The following is a 23,702-nucleotide window of genomic DNA, read 5'->3' on the forward strand; positions in this document are numbered from 1 at the left end:
CGTCAGAGTGAGCGGTGGAGCAGCCTTAGCATATCATTAGCATATTATGTTTTGATTGGTTGAACAGTTGACCAGACACTTAGCATATTAGGTTTTTATTATATAGGATGCCACCTGATTTCAGGGAGGTTACAATATGAAAAAAACATGTTTTGAAATAGATATAATAGTAAATAGTTCCAAGAACTTAATCCAATCTTGTTATTATATTTCTAATGTAAACTTGTCCTTTTAAAAAGCATTTACCTTTTGCGTCTACCAGGAGACATTAAACTGGCATGAGTTTTCTTCTCCTGAGGACCAGGAATGATATTTAAAGTCTCTCCAGCTGTATTTCAAGAAAACAAAAAAAATGAAACTGATTAGTTTTCTAAACTTGAATCAATGGAATAAGTAGCATTCCAAAATTTTATACATAATTCAGTTAGTATACTGAGTATCTACTATGCACAAGATATTAGGATGAATAAAATATAGTACCTATGGCTTAAGGTTTTGCAATAAAACACAAAGTACAGTATAATTTCAAGAAAAGAATAGCATGGCAGAATGAAAACTATAAAAGGTATAAACTAAGTGTATAATACAGAGTATACATGCTAAGTGTTTTTACCCAGAGGTATAAAAGAAGTTGGAGAAAAGATGGAAATGAGAGAGAGTGTAATGGATGGCAATGAATTTTAGCTGCACAGAAGAGAAAGACGACTGGTCTAGAAACAGAAAGCTGGCACCTCAATTCTAATCCCAACTCTATTATTAACTAGCTTTTGCCCCTTAATATCATGTGTTTCAAGGTTTCAAGTATACAACAAGCAAGATGTACCCAGATAATTTCCAAGTTTATCACTAGCTTTAAGATTCAGCCAGGAGTATACAGGATTTTCAATATGTAGAGATGGAGGTGAATTGGAAAACACTCCTCATTCCAGAAAGGCAGGCCAGCATAAACAAAAATATAAGGCAGTGGAGAAATATAATGTGTATTCCTTTTAGAACAGACATAAGAATCCTAGATTAAAATATCTCATAGATTTAATAATATACTATTTCATGGCAAATTTATTGAAAGTCTTTCTTGCCTGTTTTGGGGGCTATTAATTTTACACTATGAGTATAAAGACAATAATATATCATCTCATTTACATAATTTGATTAACAACAAAATTTATGAGCATAAAATTTAAACTTACTGGTCACAGTGTCTTGAGATTGTGAATGGTTAACCACTACAAAATTTGACCTCAAAGGAACTGAAGTTTGGCTAGTTGGCCGAATAACTTGTGTAGCTGTCAAGGGAGCAGTAGTAAACTGTCCTGAGAGGTACGGTAAAGTCAGCACCTCTGAACTGTTGGGAGCTGCTTGAGATGCAAGCCTTCTCTGCCGTTTGATTTCTGCAATTCCACTTCTCGTTCGGGCTGAAACACAGGAGAATTTAAAAAATTGACCCAATGTCAGATTAGTGTGGGAATTTTAAGAAATCTACATGACCCATAGACTACTATTTAATATATTAGAATATTAGATCTATTGAAAAATAGCCGCTAAAAATATCAACTAAGTTTATGAGACGTCATAAGAAACTGAAGTAAATTACAACTATAATCTAAGAGTATATTTCTTCTGTTATAATTCATACTAATACCACCTCCAAAAATCAGAAAACAAACTTATGAAATGAGAACGAAAATATGTAAATACACATAAGAGCCAATGAGAAAAACAGGGACTACAGTGTTTAAATGCATAGTTTTACAATAAATGAAGATGTTATTTCTTACTATGAGAATAACTATACTTAGAAAAGCAGTAGTTTAAACAAAATATACTTAGCACACATGTGGTATTAATTAAAATGTTCTTCTGACAGTTTAAAATAATTCTGAATATTATTTTGATTTAAAGTTGAATACCAACCTCTCTGATTGGCAGCAAACCCTGGGGAACCTTGCATGTTCCTAACAAATAAAACAAAGTAGTTAGACATTACGAAACTTCTCTTGCCAAGTTACACACTGATTTTGCTGCAGTCAGACTTGAAGGAAATTATGAGTTAAAAGGCAATAGATCAAAAATAAAATAAAACAAAAGGCAATAGATCTTTTTCAGACAAAAAAGACAAGCACATTTTTTTTGGAGGGGGGGAGAGTCAAATCTTATTTGTTTTAGCAGAAAAATAGTGGCAAATAAAGACTCAAACACAAATAATTTTAATAATCAAGTTTCTATCTAATGTAATATGCACTAGAAAGCCTTGACATTCCATTAAGAGTACAATTTGACTTTAGGAACTCAATATATTTAAGAAAGCCATATATATAAAATTTTACAATTTCCAATTATCTATACAGGCAGTCCTTGGGTTACGTCGGACTCGACGTACGTTGTTTTGTGGTTACGTCGCCATCTCCCATTTACAGTATTTATAAAAAAAAAAAAGTTCCGTCATTTCGACGTATGTACACATGTGCTTTATGTTTTTTATTAATTATTTACCACAAATAAAGGTCAGGAATTGTTATCTTCTTTTAAATTATTTTTACTGTTTCATTTCATTACTGCTGTGTATGGGCTCCACATGAGTGATGCAGGTGGGTTCTGACTTACGGTGAAAATCACGTTACATCGCGCCATAGGAATGGAACTCTGACGTAACCGAGGACCTACTGTACTAATAAAAGGATACTATGCTTATTAGACCAGATAGACTGGACATCTTCCGGATGACCTTCCTGACAAAGCTGGGGGCGTGCCGGCCTGCAAATTGCCCGCGGCCCCTCGCCCAAGCCGGCTCTGCCCCCCAGCGGGAACCCCTACCCTGATGGGGGCGTGGATGGCCTGCAAACTAAGCCCCTTGCCCAGGCCAGCCATGACCCCCAGTGGGGACCCCCACTCCAATTGGGGGTGTGGCCGGCCTGCAAACTGCACATAGCCCCTCACCCAGGCTGGCCATGCCCCCAGCGGGGACCCCTAACCTGACTGGCGGCGGGGCCGGCCAGGAAACCCTGCGGCCTCTCGCCCTAGCCAGCCGGGCCCCACCCATGCACCAGGCCTCTATCCTATATAATAAAAGGGTAATATGCAAATTGACCCTAACTGCAGAATGACTAGAACAACCGCTGGACCAGTCGCTATGAGGCACACTGACTACCTCTTGGTCCCTTTCCCTGGCCAGTAGGCTTTGATCGCCTGATGGCCACCTGCGGCGGGGGCAGGGCAGGTGAGTGGGCAGGAACAACTGACCTCTCGGTCCCTTCCCCTGGCTGTCAGGTACCGATCACCTAATGGTGAATGGGGAACCAGAGGTGGGTGGTGGGGGGTGTGGGGCCAGCTGTGGGCAGCTGGGGAATATGGCCCTGATTGCAGGCCAGGCCTAGGGACCGTACACACGCACAAATTTCGTGCACCAGGCCTCTAGTCTATAATAATAGAAGTGTAATATGCAAATCGACCGAATAGCAGAACAACAGTCTGGATGACCACACTATGACACGCAATGGCACCAGGCCAGCCCAGCCAAGGCAGGTGTGATGCGATTGGTCGGGGGGCCCCGCCATCACCCCATGATTGCCCCGCAGAGGGAGGCCCAGGCCACTGATGCTGTGGTGGGTGTGTGGGGCCAGCCAGTGATCACCCCGCAAAGGGAGGCCCAGGCCAGCCAAGTGATTGTACCCCATGCCTGTCGCCTGCAGAGGGAGGTGACCGGTGGTGGAGGAGGAGGGGCAGCGCCACATAGATGGCAAGCAGTGGCAGCGGTGGGGGCGGGACCAGCTGCCAGCAGCTGGGGGAAGGAAAGTCCCGATAGGCCCTGATCACCGGCCAGGCCTAGGGACCCTAGCCGAGGGGTCCTGGATTGCTGGGGCTCAGGCCGGGCTGAGGAACCCTGCCCCCCTGGGGCGTAAATTTCGTGCACTGGGCCTCTACTCTCATAACTTCAGAGGTGTCTTCCTAGAGAAATTCTGACTTCACATATGACTCCAGACATAAATACTTCAGAATACCAAAGCTGATTTCAAAGGACGCCCTGCTTTTATCAAATTTATGACTATGAAATTATTTCATCCAATCTCTAAAAAAATAAGGCAGACACATAAGAAAATTCAGAATACAAGCTGATTCTCCTTTTATTATGATTTGGAGTTAAACAATCAGACACTGTACCACTGTCCTAGAATTCTGTCAAATAAGTCGCTACCAACAAGAGCCACTTACTGAATCAAATACGTAGTTTTATTTACACAAACCAATCTTGGGAATACCTGGCAAAGGGCCTTTCCTTCATATGTAATACCCAGTCAATAAAATATCTCAGTATCTTCTAAGTATTTATAGGTGTTAATTAAATTGTGAATATCTTTGAAGATTACTGGCAAAGGAAGAAAATTTAAGCATCAAGAAAGGGAATAAAGGTAAGACTAGCAAATAAGATGTGTTACAGTTAGATATAAAACATTTGGAGTAGTTTAGCAGTTTAAACTGAGGAAGGAAAATGAGGCCTCTGCTGAATTTTAGCGGGCTATTCACTTGTAGCTCTGGGAGAAAGGGTAAGAAAGTAAGGTTTTCATACTAGAGTCAATAAGAGATTTTATAAAATTAAAATCAATGGGGTTATCATTCCAAGGACTTGACCTAGGTAGAAGATAATTAGTACTATGTGAAAATCTCAAAACAGAAGATTTCAGAAGTACTATTACTCAAGTTGCTGCCTTACGAGGGAAAATAGATGGGCATGGATTCCACACATCAATGCTCTGCAAATGTAATGGAAATGCAACTGTATAAGGGAATTCACAAAGGACTGGGATTAGAAGATTTGTATTGACACTAGAGTGGGATCAGATTGTTATGCCCAGATTTCAGGATCCCCAAAAGACCACACCAGGGAGCCAGCCGTGTCCGATGCAAAAGCATAAGAATCTTTATTCAAGCTAGCTTGAGCTCCCCCCACACTCACCGACACAGCAGCTGGGGCAGAGAGAGAGAGCTTTGTGTGTAGAGGGGTTTTATAGGGGGGTTGGAGTAAGGGGAGGAGAGAGGACTGTGGGCCCTGCCGATCGGCCAGGCGCAAGTCAGTGTCTTGTTACACAGGATGTGGTCGCACCTATGGTGCGCACTTCCCTTGATTATCATTAGTTAGTTTAAAGAAATCCTAGGTGTGGCTAGCAGAGGCTTGGACTTCCGGGAAGAAGCTTCTTGCTGAGCACATGGCTGCAGCCCAAAAATGGAGGATTCGGGGCAAGATAGAGGGCGTAGCCTTCGCCCTTTCAAGATCTGTATTCTGACCAGAGATCTGCCTATAAATTGCTATGGGAACTTGGAAGTGTTCATTAAACTTCTCTAAGTCTCAATTCCCTCTTTTCTAAGGATTTTATTGAAGTATGAAATTATTTCAAGTTATTCCAATCAAAGACACAGAAGTAGCAATAACCTCTAGAGTAATTTCAAAATTAGATCAATGTTATATAAATGTACCAGGTGGGTTACAAGAAGATTTAAAAAAACTCAGTGATTCTTATATGTTTGCATCCCAAAATCATTATGAAACAGGAATTTTAGGGAGGGTGTGTGTGAAAAAGACAGGTTTTAGGAAATTTTAGAAATTTTGGAAATTAAGGGGACCATGGAGGAAGCACAGGGCTGCAGAGCAGCAGAAGGTATATTTCCATAGAATAGGGGAGCTGAAAAGCTGCAACAGGTACTTTCCATAGAATGAGGGAGCTGGGAACAGCAAAAGGTCTATATTTACAAAATAAAGAGAAGGAAGCCCTTCACCCAGAAGAAGAAAGCCCAAAGGGAATAGGAAAACAATAAGGAAGGATGGAGGGGGTGGGTGAGGGGGGTGGGCGGGGGAGAACTTCACATGTCCCATGTGAGGTTCCACCTTTGAGCTTAGGAGTTACTATAGTAACCAGTCTAAGGGAATAGTGACCAATCAGAGGGGATACCAAGGCACCATATATAAGCCATAGGGAAAAGGGACTCAGTGGGACCCTTTCCCCCGCTCCACGTGGGAGTCCATTCTGTGGGACTCTTTCCCTCTCCCCACATGGGAGCCTGTACTTATTCTTCAATAAATCTCCACCTTTGCTTATTACTTTCTGTCCATGGATTCATTCTTCAACTCTGGCAGACAAAGAACCCGGGTTCCAGTCCAAAAATTCCGTTTCAATTATATATATTCTGATAAGCTTATTACATAAGATTTTCATTACCTGATCTGAGAAAGTGTGTGGTCTAACTTCTTCCACAGAGATGACATAATTGCTGGGACGTGACTTGATGTTTCTAAATCATAAGAGAAAAAGTTTCTTTAAAAACCCCAGTTGGAAAAAATTTATCATTTAATTTGACTATACAGAGAAAATGAATAAAGAAAAGTTAAACTTTTATTTCAGCTGTTGACATTATACTGGGAACTGAAACTATAATGAGATGGCTTTTTTTTCCTTAAGCCATTGAATATCAGATGCAATATGAGTGAAAATGGACATTTGTGAAATCTCTGAAGCTTAATTTCAGAGATTATCAATTTTATATCTTCTTTGAATTAAAGACAACCATTTTTTTTTGGCCCTAACGGGTTTGGCTCAGTGGATAGAGTGTCGGCCTGTGGACTGAAGAGTCCTAGGTTCGATTCCAGTCAAGGGCATGTACTTTGGTTGCGGGCACATCCCCAGTTGGGGGTGTGCAGGAGGCAGCTGATCGATGTTTTTCTCTCATCGATGTTTCTAACTCTCTATCCTTCTCCCTTCCTCTCTGTAAAAAATCAATAAAATATATTAAAAAAAAATAAAGACAACCATTTTTTTAATCTTTCTTGTTGAGAGAATTACAGATGTCCTCCCCTAACCCTCCAGGCCTTTACCACCTTATTGTCTGTTTCCCTGGGCAATGCATATATGCATGTAAGTTAACCTCTTACTGGCCCACCTCTCTCCTTCCCTCTGAAAGGTGTTAGTCTGTTCCATGTTTCCATGCCTCTGCTTCTATTTTATTTGTCAGTTTATTTTGTTTACTTGATTCCACATATAAGTGAGATCATGTGACAAGGACAAACTATTTTTAAATCTCTGTTCTACCTGACATCATGTGATATTTGAAAGTGAATTAAAATAATTTGTAAAGGTTATGAAAATTCCTATGAGTATGGAAATTAGTTTTCAACATCTAATATTTTCATTTACAAAGCACTGTGATTGCTCAGCAACCCTTAAAAAAAGTCTTAACCAGTTACTATACTTTGAATCAGGCAAATTCCTAAGAATGTCTTTTTTAGGATGTGCTCTAAAGCTATAATGATGGGAAACTCATAAGATGTTTAAAATCTTTCCCATCCAATATAATAAAAGGCTAATATGCAAATCGACTGAATGGCAGAACAACTGGTTGCTATGATGTGCACTGACAACCAGGGGGCAGACGCTCAACTCAGGAGCTGCCTCCTGGTGGTCAGTGTAATCCCACAGGGGGAGCGCCGATCAGCCAGAAGCCCTGAGCAGGGTTCACGGCTGGCGAGTGCAGCGGCCATGGCAGCGCTAAGGATATCCGACTGCCAGTTTAGGCCTGCTCCCTGTGGGGAGCGGGTCTAAGCCATCAGTCAGACATCCCCCAAGGGCTCCAGGACCGTGCAAGGGTACAGGCCGGGCTGAGGAACACCCCCTGAGTGCACTAATTTCATGCATAGGGCCTCTAGTATATTTATAAAAACTCAAACCAGAGGAAGCTATTCAACATAAAAGTGGGATATAAACCCTTGTATTACAATCACATATTGTTTCTGATGTCATTTACACTCTAAATATTCCTATATGATAGTTAAGAAACTTGGGGGAAAAAAATGTTGGCAGAAAGATCAAGAAACCTTCTTGAAGAATTAGAAATGAGATTCAGACCCTGAACTTCCAGAACAGTTACCACTTTCTGCAATTTCTAGTTTTGTAATCCTGGAAAAGTTATCTGGCTTCTCTAACCCTCAGTTTTCTAATACTTAAAAATAGGTTGAAACAAATAATCTCTTACTGAATTATTTCTTTTCTTGTAAAATATGTATTTTTTGTTGATTTCAGAGAGAGAAACATCATGAGGAGAAAGTATCATTGATCAGCTGCCTCCTGCACACCCCCACTGGGGGATTGAGCTCGCAATCCGGGCATGTGCCCTGATCAGTAATCGAACCATGACCTCCTAGTTCATTAGTCAATGTTCAACCACTGAGCCATGCAGGCTGGGCTCTCACTGAATTACTTTAAGGACTAAGATAAAACGTTAGGAAGCATCTAGGCACAATGCTGAATACAGACAATACTCATTACATGTTAAGTTAATTTTCTTTTGATATGTTATCATTTTATGCTAAAAACTTTTTATTGCCAATTCTTTTGTTAATGTTGTAAGCTACAGAAATAATAAATATTAGAGAATAAACAATTTTAACTTTCTGCCTAAAACATTAATTTAGGAAAGATTCTTTTTTATTCTGATCAATAAAAGCCAGAATTTTATGACTGGTTCCTGTGTCCAGATTTACACTACAAACTTAAAATTAAAATATTAGATTGAAATTTTATAACACATAACATATTCACCAGGGTAGATACCCAGAGTAGAGTTTTATTCTATAGCTTTTTAAAAAATTATTTTTTTATTACATATGCTAACAGATTTGTAAGTTACTTACCACTCTATATAAACACAAACTATTAATTATGCATTTCCCAGTAAAATTTATCTCATTGTAACTGAGACAAGTTTTACGGTTTTTATAAGGCGTTATTATCCTTTAAAAAGCATTTGTAATGAAAACAGATTAAGTACTTTGTAAAACAAACCAAAAAAATCCCTGAACGAGGATACTTACCTTTTGTTTTCATAGCTACATACTCATTCAAAATTGTTGTCAAGTTTTTTCCAAATAATGACTGAAAAGGAAAAGATCAAGCATTACCAAAACGACCAATAATTTCCTACCATGAAACATTTTGCTATATAAAAGTTAATAAAATATCTGGATTGCAGAGTAACTGATAAAGAAAGTATAAAGAGCAGATCATCTAAAATGAAAAGTCACTCAAATTAGGGGCTGCAAAAAATCTGCAGTTTATTTTTTCATTAGATTCCATATATTAGTGAAATAATATGGTATTTATCTTTCTCTGACTGGCTTATTTCACATCGCTCATCCATGCTTTTTTTATATAGCTGCAGAGTATTCCATTTTGTAAATATCCCATTGCTTTTTTATGCACTCATCTACTGATGGGCACTTGGGCTGCTTCCAGATCTTGGCTATCTATAATAATAAAAGTGTAATATGCTAATTAGACCAGACAGCTGAATGACCTTCCAGATGTCATTCCGGACCTCCTTTCAGACAAAGCTGCAGCAGCAGGGGCTGAGGCAGAGGCGGTTAGGGGCGATCAGGCAGGCCGGCAGAGTGGTTAGGGGCGATCAGGCAGGCAGACGAGCAGTTAGGGATGATCAGGCAGGCAGGTGAGCAGTTAGGAGTGATCAGGCTGGCAGGCAAGTGTTTAGGGGCAATCAGGCAGGCAGGTAGAGTGGTTAGGGGTGATCAGGCAGGCAGGTAGAGTGGTTAGGGGTGATCAGGCAGGTGAATGGTTAGGAGCCAGTGATCCCGGATTGCGAGAGGGTGTGGGCCAGGCTGAGGGACCCCTGTGCACAAATTTCGTGCACTGGGCCTCTAGTCCTATATAATAAAAGGCTAATATGCAAAATGACCGAATAGCAAAACAACCAGTCGCTACGACACACACTGACCACTTGGGGGCAGATGCTCAACGCAGGAGTTGCCCCCTGGTGGTCAGTGCGCTCCCACAGCGGAAGCACCGCTCAGCCAGAAGCCCGGCTCATAGCTGGCAAGTGCAGCAACGGTGGCAAGAGCCTCTCCCACCTCCGTGGCAGTGCTAAGGATGCCCAACTGCCAGATATCCCCCAAGGGCTGCCGGACTGCGAGAGGGTGCAGATCAGGCTGAGGGAAATCCCTAAAGGCATAAATTTCGTGCACTGGGCCTCTAGTCCTATCCTATCTAATAAAAGAGAAACATGGTAATTAGCCGTACCTCCGCTACCCTTCCCATTGGCTAATCAGGGCAATATGCAAATTAACTGCCAGCCAAGATGGCGGTTAACCGCCAACAAAGATGGCGGCTAATTTGCATACTGCAGGCAGGATGGGACAGCGCTATTCTGCCTGCCCTGCCACCATCCGGGCCTGCTATCTGTGACCCTGATGGCGGGTGACCCCTGTGCGACCTGACCGAGGGCCAGGCCCCCAACCGGCTCTCTCCCGGGAGATCCGGCATTGGCGGGGCGACTGCTGCCCGTCAGCCGCTGCGATCATGGAGCAGGAAAGGGCGGCCTGCAGCCAGCCCCCATGTGTGCCTGCCCGTGGGATCACTGCGGCAATCACGGAGCAGGAAAGGGGGCCTGCAGCCAGCCCCTGTGTGCGCCTGCTCCTGGGTCGCCGCTGCAATCCCTGAGCAGGAAAGAGCGGCCTCTAGCCAGCCCCAGTGTGAGCCTGCCCCTGGGTCGCCACGGCAATCCCTGAGCAGGAAAGGGCTGCCTCTAGCCAGCCCCCATGTGCGCCTGTGATCCCACAGCAGGAAAGGGGGTCTGCAGCCAGCCCCCATGTGCACCTGCCCGTGGGATCGCCCTGGAGATCATGGAGCAGGAAAGGGTGGCCTCTAGCCAGCCCCTGTGTGCGCCTGCCCCTGGGTCGCCGCAGCGATCACGGAGCAGGATAGGGCGGCCTGCAGCCAGGCCCCGTGTGTGCCTGTCCCTGGGTCGTCACTGCAATCCCACAGCAGGAAAGGGGGGCCTGCAGCCAGCCTCCGTGTGCGCCTGCCCGTGGGATCGCCCCAGCAATCACAGAGCAGGAAAGGGCAGCCTGCAGCCAGCCCCTGTGTGCACCTGCCCCTGAGTCACTGCTGCGATCCCCGAGCAGGAAAGAGCGGCCTCTAGCCAGCCCCCATGTGCGCCTGCCCGTGGGATCGCTGCGGAGATCAGAGCAGGAAAGGACGGCCTCTAGCCAGCCCCCATGTGCGCCTGCCCGTGGGATCACTGCGGCGATCATGGAGCAGGAAAGGGGGGCCTGCAGCCAGCCTCCGTGTGCGCACCTGCCTGCCCCTGGGTCGCCACAGTGATCACAGAGCAGGAAAGGGCGGCCTGCAGCCAGCCTCTGTGTGCGCCTGCCCCTGGGTCACCACTAGGATCCCGGAGCAGAAAAGAGCTGCCTCTAGCCAGCCCCCGTGTGCACCTGCCCATGGGATCGCCCCGGAGATCATGGAGCAGGAAAGGGCGGCCTCTAGCCAGCCCCCATGTGCGCCTGCCCCTGGGTCGCCACGGTGATCCCACAGCAGGAAAGGGCGGCCTGTAGCCAGCCCCTGTGTCGCAGCTGTGATCCCAGAGCAGGAAAGGGCGGCCTGCAGCCAGCCCCCGTGTGCACCTGCCTGCCCATGGGATCGCTCATGCAATCCCACAGCAGGAAAGGGCGCCCCACGCTGGCCACAGCTCAAGGGAGAGTACAAGATGCAGTGGAGGCCAGGAACCTGAGAGATCAACAGAGAGGGGCGCCTGCTCCAAGCCTCCAGGGTGTGACTGGGGGCAGGCCCCCAGCAGAGAGAGAGAGAGAGAGAGAGAGAGACACACACACACACACACACACACACACACACACACACACACACCCACACCGCCTACTCTGAGCTTCCAATGTGGCTGGGAGCAGACCACCAGTGGACACACACACACACACACACACGGCAACTGCTCGGAGCCTATGTGGCGGGGCTGGGGGCAGGCTCCAGCAGACACACACACACACACACACACACACACACACACAAACACACACACACGGGGACGCCTGCACCAAGCCTCTGCTGCCAGACTGTGGCCATCAGTAGGACATCCACTGAGGGCTCCCGGACTGAGGGGCAGGCTTGGCTGAGGAAATCCCATCCCCCAGTGCACGAATTTCGTGCACCGGGCCTCTAGTATAATAATAAAAGCCTAATATGCTGCCCTGGCCGGTTTGGCTCAGTGGATAGAGCATCGGTCTGCGGACTCAAGGGTCCCAGGTTCAATTCCGGTCAAGGGCATGTACCTTGGTTGCAGGCACTTCCCCAGTAGGGGGTGTGCAGGAGGCAGCTGATCAATGTTTCTCTCTCATCGATGTTTCTGACTCTCTATTCTCTTTCCCTTCCTCTCTATAAAAAATCAAAAATGAGAGAAAAGCCTAATATGCTAAGTGTCCAGTCGATTGGTTGGCCGTTCAACCAATCAAAGCTTAATATGCTAATGATATGCTAAGGCCACTCAACCCCTCGCTATCACGTGCACTGACCACCAGGAAGCAGAAGCTCCAAAAAAAAGTCCAGAGTAAGTGGAAGAACATAATAAAGATGAGAGGAGAAATAGTAGTAGACTAAAAGAACAATAAAAAAATCAATGAAACCACAAACTGGTTCTTTGAAAGGATAAACCAAACTGATAAACCGTAAGCCAGACTCTTCAAGAAACAAATAGAGAGGACACAAATAAATAAAATCGAAACAAAAGTGGAGAAGTAACCACTGACACCAGAGAAACACAAAGGACTGTAAGAAAATACAATGAACAACTATATGCCAACAAGCTGGACAATGTGGATGAAATAGACAAATTCTTAGAAAAATGTAATGTCCCAAAACTGAATCAGGAGGAATCAGTAAACCTGAATTGGCCAAGAACAACTGATGAAATAGAAGCAGTAATCAAAAAACTCCCAACAAACAAAAGCCCAGGTCTGGATGACTTCACAGGGGAATTTTACCAAACATGCAAAGAAGTACTAACACCTATACTCCTCAAACTATTTCAGAGAATCCAAGAGGAAGGAACACTTCCAAACTCTTTTTATGAGGTCAGCATTATTCTAATTCCAAAATCAGATGAAGACATTACAAAGAAAGAATTGCAGGCCAATATCCTTGATGAACATAGATGCTAAAATTCTCAACAAATTAGCAAATCGCATCGATTGGTTGCCTCCCGAATGTGCTCTAACTTGAGGATTGAACCTGCCACTTTTTGGTGTATGTGACAAAACTCCAACCCACTGAACAATACAAGCCAGGGCAGCCTGTGGAGATTTGATTGTAATGAATCTATAGATCAAATGGGGAGAATTGACAACATGCTTTCCAATCCATGAACACAGTATATGTCTCCTTTTATTCAAGTTTTTATTTCTTTCATGTAGATTTTAGAATACAGATTCTATATACTTTTGTTAGATTTATTACTTAAGTATATTATTTTCCTTTGTTTCTATTGTAAATTTTGTTTTAAAAACATTCAATTTCCTGAAATACATTCATAGATACAGAGAAAAGATTGATGGATTGCAATGGGGGAGTCGGTGAAAAAGTTGAAGAGATTATAGTCAATAATATTGAATAACTATGTATGGTGCCAGATGAGTACTGAAAATACTGGGGGCAACACTTTGTAAAGTATGTAATCATCTAATCACTATGCTACACATCCAAAACTAACACAAAAAAATACTGAATGTAAACTGTAACTGAAAAATAAAATTCAGTTTTTAATGGTTTATCTATACATATAAAAGCCGAAGCGACTGAACAACCTGTCACTATGAAGCACACTGACCTCCGGGGGCAGACGCTCAATGCAGGAGCTGCTCCCTGGTGCTCAGTGAGCTCCCACAGTGAGAGCACTGCTCAGCTGATGGATGGGCACCAGATGTAGGGCTCATGGCTGGCCGCCGCAGCCCAGAAACCGCAGCGAGCCCACCGAGCAGCGGCAGTGGCAGGTGCAGCGGGGCCAGGATGAGCAGAGCAGCAGGCAGGAGCGGCAGGCGGCCTTGGACTGCTGGTTTTAGCCTGATCCCCGCAGGCTACACTGAGGGACTCCACCAGTGCACGAATTGCGTACCAGGCCTCTAGTTATGGTTATAAAGAAATATGATGAACTTTTGTGTATTTTGCATCCTGTGACCTTACTAAACTCTAGCACAGTGGTCACCAACCTTTTGGACCTCAAGGATCACTAATGGTCCGCGGACCACTGGTTGGCGACCACTGCTCTAGCAGGTTTGCAGATTTACATTTCCTCCAAAGATAAACATGTTGTGACAAATGAAATGAATAAAAGAAGCTATGTTTATAATAAAATGACAAAATATCATCTCAAATAATGTAGTTCCAGAATATATCCATTCAATACCAAATGACGCTCTGTTGGTCTAGTGGTGACAAGAAGATATCAAAATACCTGTTTTATATTGGTCTGAAGCAAGCAACAAAATAGAAAAGGATGGGCTGTTATAAAATACCACAGACCTGGTGGCTTAAATAGCATTTACTTCTCACTGTTGTTGAAGCTGAAAAGTCTAAGAACAAAGTGATGGGTGATTTGGTTCCTGGTGAGAACCAACTTACTGGTTTGTTGACATCTGCCCTCTTGTTGTGTGCACATGGAAAGATCTCTCCCTTTATACTTCTCATAAAGGCACTAATCTCATTAGGAGGGTCCCAACCTCATGATCTAATCTACACTTAATTACTTCCCAAAGGTCCTATACCCAAATACCACCACACTGGGGGTTAGGGTCTCAACATAATGAATTTTGAAGGGGCATAAATATTCAATCCATAATAGGAAGGAAACAAGTACAGTTAAACCTTGGTTTTCGAATGTCTCCCATCTTGAACAATTCAGTTCTAGACCAAGTTGTTCAGGGGAAAAATGTGTCCATTTTAACCTTCAGTTCTCAACCTGACAACCCTTTCATTATGATACATCAGCTTGACAAAAAGTGTCTCTTAGATTGCACAAAGGAGAGAATAGGCCAGTATGAGTCAGTTTATAGCTATCCTGCCTTGCTAACCTGAGGAAATTGTGCTGTGAATATGTGTTTTCTTTCTGCTTTTGTTGCTGGCAGAAATGGACAATTAGCACAATTTTAAAACACAAAGAGGCCATCAAGAGTGCTAATGTTGCTAAGAGCATGAAAGAAACAATGATCACAGGCAAGAGAAGAGATAAAAAAAAACTGCTGTTGGTTTGGATAAACCAAAAGCATTTTGGAGGCAGTGATATGTGAAAAAGCGAAGATGCTGCACTCCTGGAATGAGTGCTGAAAGGGATTTAAGGCTAGTAGGAAGGAGGTGGTTCAATAAATTTAATAAGTGTTTATAGATTAAATAATACATTAGACATGTACTGTATATAAGAAAGGTTAAAACAGGGAATCATTTGGGGGTCTGAAACAAATGAATCAATTTACATTATTTCTAATTAGAAAATATGATTCCATTTTTTGAACAAATCACTTCTTGCACAGCCTTCCAGAATAAATTAAGTTATGAAAGGGGGCAGAAATAGGATGTTGGGGAACTAGCCAGTATTGTAAGAAATATTAATCATGCTGTTAACCATGACTGTTTTATTCTGATTAAAGAAGGCACATTCTATGCTGGCTAGAGCTGACCTAGAGATGCAGCCCTTCTTCCCCATTTGGGGCTGCCTATTATTATGGAAAAATTAACAAAGATTTGTCACAGAAACCAAAATCACCAGCCCTTTGAAGATCCCCAGCTCTTTTTGCATACCGTCAGGCCATTGCAAATCTCCAGTCTGCTTACCTATTAATTTGGTACATGTAACCCCAGCCCTTGCATATCACTAAGCCCATTGAAGATCCCCAGTTCTTTTGCATATCTGTAAACTGCCCTTTTGCCTACTTTTCCTTTATACTTATGCCTATATAAGCAGCTGGCTTATGGTAGGCTGGAGAGCCGATTTTTGTGGATAACCTGCTGCTCTCCCATATGGCCGGCCTGCAGTGTTGGAATAAATGCTCATATATGATTCAACCCTGTCTCTGCTTAATTGGCTCGAATAATGACAGGTAGCATAGACCCATTGTTTGTCCAGTAACAGTTAGAAAACTGAGGTTCCACTCTAAGCCTCAGACAATCTGTAGTGAATATAATTAGAAATGAAGGTATCAATTTGAAACTGATTTTCAAAGGCAAAGTTGTAATTCATTTACCAGCTTTGGCATAAATGTGTGAAAGAAGAGCTGGCATGCTTTGGGCTTTTTTCAATTACGCATGAATACAAACTATCAAGTTTCTGCCAATTTTGATTTTGAGGATGAGCTGATTTTAAGATTGTGTGTATAATCTCTTGTGTTGGTCAATGATGAAATATTTCCATTAAAAAAGAAATCACTTACCAGTAAACAGGCTGGGATAAAACCTTCATCTGTACAGTGTTCTGCATATTCTTTTAAATGTGAACTTTCCAAAATGAAAGTCTGGCAGGTAGAAGTGAGGTTTTCCTGTTGTAAGTAACCTAAGTGAAAAATAAAAGTTTAGGTAATTATAGTCAATTCTGCACTTTTAAGAAAACTGCTGTTAAAAATGTTAGAGCCCCCTATTAGGCACATATACATAAATACATACACACACAGACACACAACCTAGAGGAGGTTCATATCACAAATGGAATGTGCTGGGACTCTACAGCCTTGCTCAGAAACAGCAGTTTGTGCTACCATAAAGTAAAATTCGTAAAATACATGGCTGTTTAATGGGGAAAACTCTAGATAAACTAGAAAAATAAGGTGTTTAATAAAGTGTAATGACTGCACAGTAATGCCTGCAGAAGAATCAATAAAGTTATAAATAACTAACATAAAGAAATAATATTTTTCTGTACCATAATCTCCATATTTTAGATAAGGTATGTGGTAAAACAGTTGCAATCAATAAAAGCTACAGGAACTATCAACAAGACCACCCCCTACTGGATTTATGACTTAAAATCTGCAGAATCCCTGCTGGGTCCAACATGGGGGCTAATTTTACCTAAGGGTAACCTCTAGCATCATTATACACTCACTAGAGGCCCGGTGCATGAAAATTCATGCACTCGGGGGCTGGGGGTGGGGTGGGGGGGAGTCCCTCAGCCCAGCCTGTTCACTCTCTCAGTCTGGGACCCCTCGGGTGATGTCCACCTGCTAACTTAGGCCCACTCTCCAGGGGATCGGGAATAAGCTGGCAGTCAGACATAACCACTGGCAGCCCGGGAGCCCTAGGGGGGGACGTCTGACTGTGGCTTAGGCCCGCTCCCCTAAGCCGCAGTCAGACATCCTTAGCACTGCTGAGGAGGCAGGAGAGGCTCCTGCCACCACCACTGTGCTCACAGCCATCAGCCTGCTTTGTGGCTGAGCGGAGCTCCCCATTTGGGAGTGCACTGACCACCAGGGGGCAGCTCCTACATTGAGTGTCTGCCCCCTGGTGGTCAGTGCACGTTATAGTGACCAGTGGTTCCCCCTTTAGGATCAATTTGCATATTACACTTTTACTATATAGGACTAGAGGCCTGGTGCATGAAATTCATGCATGTGGCAGGGGGGGGGGTGGGGGGGGTGGGGTGGTGGTAGTGTCCCTCAGCCCCGGCTGCGCCCCCTTGCAATCCAGGACCCCTTAGGTAGAGTCTCTAGGTCTGGCCGGCGATCAGGGCCTATTGGGGTTTTCTTTTCCCTGGCTGCCAGCAGCTGGCCCTGTCCCGCCACTGCACTGCTTGCCATCTGTGCGGCACTGTCCCCCCCAACCCCTGCCACTGGTCACCTCCCTCTGAGGGCGACATGAGTGGGGTGCAATCGCTTGGCTGGCCTGGACCTCCCTCTGCGGGGTGATCGATAGCGCAGCACAGGGAGGCCCTGCCCACCTGCTGCAGCACCGCCGGCCAGGTAGCCTGGGCCTCCCACTGCGGGACAATCTATCACAGAGCCCCCTCATCGATTGCCCCACAGAGGGTGGCTTGGGTTTCCCTCTGCGGGGCGATCGTGGGGCGATGTGGGACCCCCCGACCAATCGCATTGTACCTGCCTGGCCTGGCTCAGTGCGTGTCATAGCATGGTCGTCTGGACAGTCATTCTGCTGCTCGGTCATTCAGTCAATTTGCATATTATGCTTTTATCATTATAAATTGTAATACATCAGCATGCTAAACCACACATCATGCCTCCATTATCTGAAACGGAAAGCCCATATACGGATACAATATGTCCACTGGAGCTCCTCTGAAAAGTCTCCATCCCTTTCCTGGGAAGATCCTGAATATTTCTCCCCCTCAGAGAATACCGTACTTCCGATTAAATGAACCTCAATAAAGAAAGCAAATTTTTCTAAAGGGTACTGCTCTATCTATGGAGTAGCCTATTCTTTATCTCACTGCTTCACCAATAAACTTACTTTCACTTTAAACTCTATGCTGGCTCATTTTTAATTCTATCCTGTCCAAAGCCAAGAACCCACAGTGAGTCACAGACCCTATGTCCCCAACCCCGGAATGCATACATCATCTTGACTAGGTCAGTAGATGGTATAAAGTAACATACTAAATTATGAAAAAATCTACGTTCTCCAATGTTGCTATTTACTTGTAAACTTCAACATTTGTCTAATGCAGTGGTTTTCAACCTTCCTAATGCCGTGACCCTTTAATGCAGTTCCTCATGTTGTGGTGACCCCCAACCATAAAATTATTTTCATTGCTACTTCGTAACTGTAATTTTGCTACTGTTATGAATCGTCATGTAAATATCTGATATGCAGGATGTATTTTCATTGTTACAAATTGAACATAATTAAAGCATAGTGATTAATCACAAAAATATGTAATTAAATATGTGTTTTCCGATGGTCTTAGGCGACCCCTGTGAAAGGGTCGTTTGACCCCCAGGTTGAGAACCGCTGGTCTAATTGTTTAAGAAAAAAATGGAACAAAATAACTAATTTGTCATGCAAGGTAAGAAAGGCACCCTGTTTTTCTTTTTTGCCCCTTGAAAATCAAAGCATTAATTATTTCAACAAATAGCACACATAACTGACATTCACAGAACAGTATTATGAACCAGTGTTTGGTAGTTTTACACATATGAATAGTTTATCAGTCCCGACTAGCAGCCTATCCTTGTTCTGTTGTTTCTTAGAATTACTAAGGTGTAACTAAACTAAGCACTAAAAATAATATAGTACAAAAGGAACACTGAAGACCAGGAAACATGCTTCTTATTCTATTGTTAAAATAAACATTGGTATTTCAGGGGGAAAAATCACCTAAATCCTTGAGGACTCAAGATGATTCATCTATAAGGCATCAATCACACTTGCCTTGACTTGTGGATCAAATCTGGTTAAATCACTCTTTTGTATAAAGCCCTTCAATCACTTCCCATGGCTTTCATTTTAAACCTCTACATTCTGAGTGGTTTCATTAAGATTCGTGGGCTGAGAACCTCAAGAAAATCCCCTCAACCATAAAAGCATATGAGAACAATGGCACAAAATATCAAAATCAACTTTTACAGAACTCTCAAAAACAATCAGTGTTGTAAAAATCTGGGAGCATTTATTTTTTTAAATGGCTAAATGTTACTAAGTATAGTGAACATTGTGGCATTTTAACTTGCTCTATTTCTATACCCATTTCCCCAGCTTAGTAGTATACTTGAAAATAAACAAGCTGCCATCATTGTGAAAACCATCAGCCTAGCAGTCAGTGAAGCAAGTTTTCCAAAGCCCCATTCCCAGAAACTGCCATGATTTGACCTGTGTGACAACTCCCTGTAAACCCAACTTGTACAGCTTGTCTTTGAATTGAATCAGTGCTCATTCAGTGCAAACAATCTTCCCCTTGGGGGTGTTTGCTTAAAATAGCCAGAAGGAACTGTTTAACACCACAGCTGCCTGTGACATAGAAGAAGGCTGGGACAAACAATAAGCTAAACAAAACACCATAAAACAGAAAAGATGGAGAGAAGTCCTGAGAGCAGCAGTTCTCAACCTGTGGGTTGCGACCCCTTTGGAGGGGAGGGGTCGAATGACCCTTTCACAGGGGTCACCTAAGACCATCGGAAAACACATATTTAATTACATATTGGCATTAAACACATATTTAATGCCAAATCAAAGAAAATAAACTACAAAAAATATAGACTTTACAACAAAATTCGCTCAGGGAACTAAACAAACAAGTGCTAAAACAACAATAATGAGCAATAAACATAGGGGAGGGAGAAAATTTTGATTACAATTGTCACATTACTTAAAGTGGCCAATTTTTACCAAAAAATTTTTATCCATCGGGGAAAATAAGAAAATATGGCTCATCTATGCCGGGGGGGGGGGGGGGGGGGGGGGCGCACAGGTGGGTGCAGGTAATAGACTCTACCGTTAAGCCAGCCACGACACTGGACTTAATACTTTATTTATTTATTTATTTATTTACTTACTTATTTGTTAATCTTCATTCAAGGATATTTTTCCCACTGAAATTTTAGAGTGGGGGTGGGGGTGGGGGGGGGGAGAGAGAGAGAGACAGACAGACAGACAGACAGACATTGACTGGCTGCCTTCCTGCATGGCTGGGGCCCGGGATGGAACATGCAACCGAGGTATGTGCCTCTGACCAGTAATTGAAACCAAAACCCTTTAGTCTGCAGGCCTGATGCTCTAATCACTAAGCAAAACCAACCAGGGCTAGACTTAAGACTTTAAATCAGTTATTTAAAATAACTTTGGAGAACGAAAAAAACCAGGATTAAATATCTAATGGAAATTATAAAAATGTCTCATCAAAAAGAAATAAAGGGTAGAAATTTTAAGAAAAAACAAGTAGCAATTCTAGAAGTGAAAAGTATAACTGAAATGAAATATTTACTAGAAGGGGCTCAACAGCAGATTTGAGAAGGCAGGTGAAAGAATCAGTAAACTTTAACAGGGACAAATGAGATCATCCAGTATGAGGAACAGACATAAGAAAAGACTAATGAAAAGGGAACAGTCTCTGAGAGACCTATGGGAGATAGTAAATTGAAGTCCCAGAAGGAAAGCACAGCAAGAATATGTGAAGCAGCAGTACCTGAGAACATCCAAAATTTTATGAAACACATTAATCTACTTATACAGGAAGCTCAACAAACTGCAAGTAGGATAACTCAAGAGAGATCCAAACCAAGACACAATCATAATTAAACTGTCAAAAAACAAAGAAAATTTTGAAAGTAGAAAGAGAAGCAGTTCATCACATATAAGGGATCCTCAATAAGATTAACAGCTAATTTTTTTCATTAGATACCACAAAGGCCAGATGTAGTGAGATGACATATTCAAAGTGCTGACAGAAAAATAGTCAACCAAGAATCTAGCAAAACTCCTTCAAAATAAAGAAATTAAGATACCTCCAGACTAAAAAACAACAATAGAGAATTTCTCGCTATCAGACTTGCCCTATAAATAATATTAAAGGGCTATGGCTAGGTAGGGTTGATTAGAGCATTGCCCTGATATGCCAAGGTTGCTAGTTCAATCCCCCTTCGGGGAACATACAAGAATCAACCAAAGAATGCATAAGTGAAACAACAAATTGATGTTTCTCTCTCACTAAAATCAATTCTTTTTTTAAAAAAAAGGAGAGAAAGAAATATTAAAGGAACTTAGTCCTTCAGGCTAAAATAAAATGACACTAGACAGTAAATCAAATTCACATTAAAAAATAACGAATACTGTCAAGATAACTACATAGGTAAATATAAAAGGGTAAAAATGATTTTTTGTAAATTTTTTCTCCTCTGCTTTAAAAGATAACTGCATACAGCAATAATTACACATCGGTTTCAATGGACATACAATATATAAAGAGGTAACTTATATCACCCTAACAGCAAAAAGGCGTGAGAAGAAAATGGCATCATATAGGAGCAAAGTTTGTTTGCTTGGTTATTTATTTATTGAGGGTGATATTGGTTAATAAAATTATATAGGTTTTAGGTATACAATTCTATAATACAACATTTTCATATTGTATTGTGTTTACCACCTCAAGTCAAGCCTCCTTACATCAAGCAAAGTTTTTATAATAGTATTGAAATCAAGCTGGTTCTAATCAAGAAAAGATTGCTTTTGGTTTAAATTAATTTTAATCTCTAAACAACCACTATAAAAATAACTCAAGAGATTTAAGATGGCAGCCAGCAGGACAGCATGAGGGAGAGAGTGTGAGGGAGTGTGAGGGAGTGTGTGACGTGTGTGTGTGTGTGTGTGTGTGTGTGTGTGACAGTTAGATCCTGCAGGATTCTCGGGGGCTGGCAGACCGGGCTCTCCTGGATGGGGAGCCCCTGCTACCGCTGCTGGGGCATCCTAGCCCTGGCTCAGAAACCACTCAGTCTTCAAGGGAGAGCTGGGTGACTAGGAGCCCAGCCTCACCACCACCCAGACTGGCCTTGGACATCGTCCCAGACCGTGGAGATACTCAGGCCAAAGAGCTGCTACCTTATCTGCAGACCTGCAGTCCCCACCTCCCTGGCTGATGACTCCGGTGAGTCCCAGAGTGCGCGGCCCTCCTGCCAAGCCCGCTGCTTCAGCTGCAGATCCTGAGCTACCAGCGCCTTGGCTCCTGGACCTCTCGGTAAGCCTCGGAATGCACGCTTCTCCTGCCAAACCCACACTGCTTCAGCAGCAGCCTCCAGGACGCCTGCCTCCCCGGACACAGGTTCCAGGATCTCTGCAGGGATTCACAGAGTGACTCCACCTGGGTAACAGTCACACCACCATTAGCCAGAGTCGCGCTACCTCAGTCGCCAGCCCTGGGATCCCCGCAACCCTGCCGTGGGCTCTGGGACCCCACAGTTAGATGCACGCCAATGAGACCTCAGGCAACCCCTTTCACAAGCACATCCACAATAGCTTTCACGATGAGGCCGGGGTGTGTCACATTGTTGAACAACCTGTAAGGAGACTACATCCATGAATGAGAAACTAACATTTAAGACCCAATTACATCAGGAGAATCCAAATAACTCAAGTAGAGGACTCCTCTAGAACACACAGCTCAGGATATTTGAAAGACCAATTACCTAGGACTACCGCCTCCACTCCCAAAGAACAATAAAAACAAAACAAAACAAATGTGGATGGCACAGCAGCTGGATCTAAGACATAAAAACATACATAACGGCACAGCAAAAATGGGGAGACAAAGAAACAACCCCAAAGGGAAAGGAGAAATCACCAGAAAAGGAACTAAATGAAATGGAAGCAATTAATTTGTCAGAGAAGGAATTCAGAGTAATGGCTATAAGGATGCTCAAACGTCTGGATGACAAATACATACCTTTCAATAAGATTCTAAAGGAGCTGAATGAGAGTTTCACCAACATGAATAAGAATCAAGAGGAAATGAAGAATGACATCCTATATAATAAAAGCCTAATATGCTAAGTGTCCAGTCAAGCAATCAAAGTGTAATATGCTAATGATATGCTAAGGCTGCTCAACCGCTCACTATGACGTGCACTAACCACCAAGGGCAGACGCTCTGACTGGTAGGTCTGCTTGCTGCTGGGGTCCAGCCAATCGGGACTGAGCGAGACAGGCTGGACACGCCCTGGAGCCCTCCTGCAGTCCCTCCCTGGCTGGCCAACCTCCCACGTCCTTCCCAGCCGCGATTGTGCACCGGTAGGATCCTTTGGGTTGGCCTGTGCCCTCCCGCAACTGGGACACCTTGGGGGATGCTGGAGAGCCAGTTTCAGTCGGGCGGCAGAACAACTAGTCACTATAATGCATACATGACCACCAGGGGGCAGACGCTCAATGCAGGAGCTGCCC

General features: G+C 43.3%; 1 protein-coding gene across 1 annotated transcript in view; it reads right to left on the bottom strand.

Annotated features, from left to right (window-relative positions):
* The window catches only part of LOC102438577 (protein NPAT), a 57,287-nt gene that overhangs the window by 20,787 nt on the left and 12,798 nt on the right, over positions 1 to 23,702 (bottom strand). Inside the window, exons 2-7 of the mRNA XM_006103556.3 lie at positions 16,262 to 16,380; positions 8,855 to 8,915; positions 6,210 to 6,282; positions 1,915 to 1,955; positions 1,191 to 1,415; positions 247 to 328 (exon numbers count right to left, since the gene is read on the bottom strand). Coding sequence (XP_006103618.1) covers positions 247 to 328; positions 1,191 to 1,415; positions 1,915 to 1,955; positions 6,210 to 6,282; positions 8,855 to 8,915; positions 16,262 to 16,380 — 601 coding nt within the window. The remainder of the gene's footprint in view (positions 1 to 246; positions 329 to 1,190; positions 1,416 to 1,914; positions 1,956 to 6,209; positions 6,283 to 8,854; positions 8,916 to 16,261; positions 16,381 to 23,702) is intronic.

This window comes from Myotis lucifugus, unplaced genomic scaffold (assembly GCF_000147115.1).
Source record: "Myotis lucifugus unplaced genomic scaffold, Myoluc2.0 scaffold_491, whole genome shotgun sequence".
Taxonomy (NCBI): Eukaryota; Metazoa; Chordata; class Mammalia; order Chiroptera; family Vespertilionidae; genus Myotis; species Myotis lucifugus.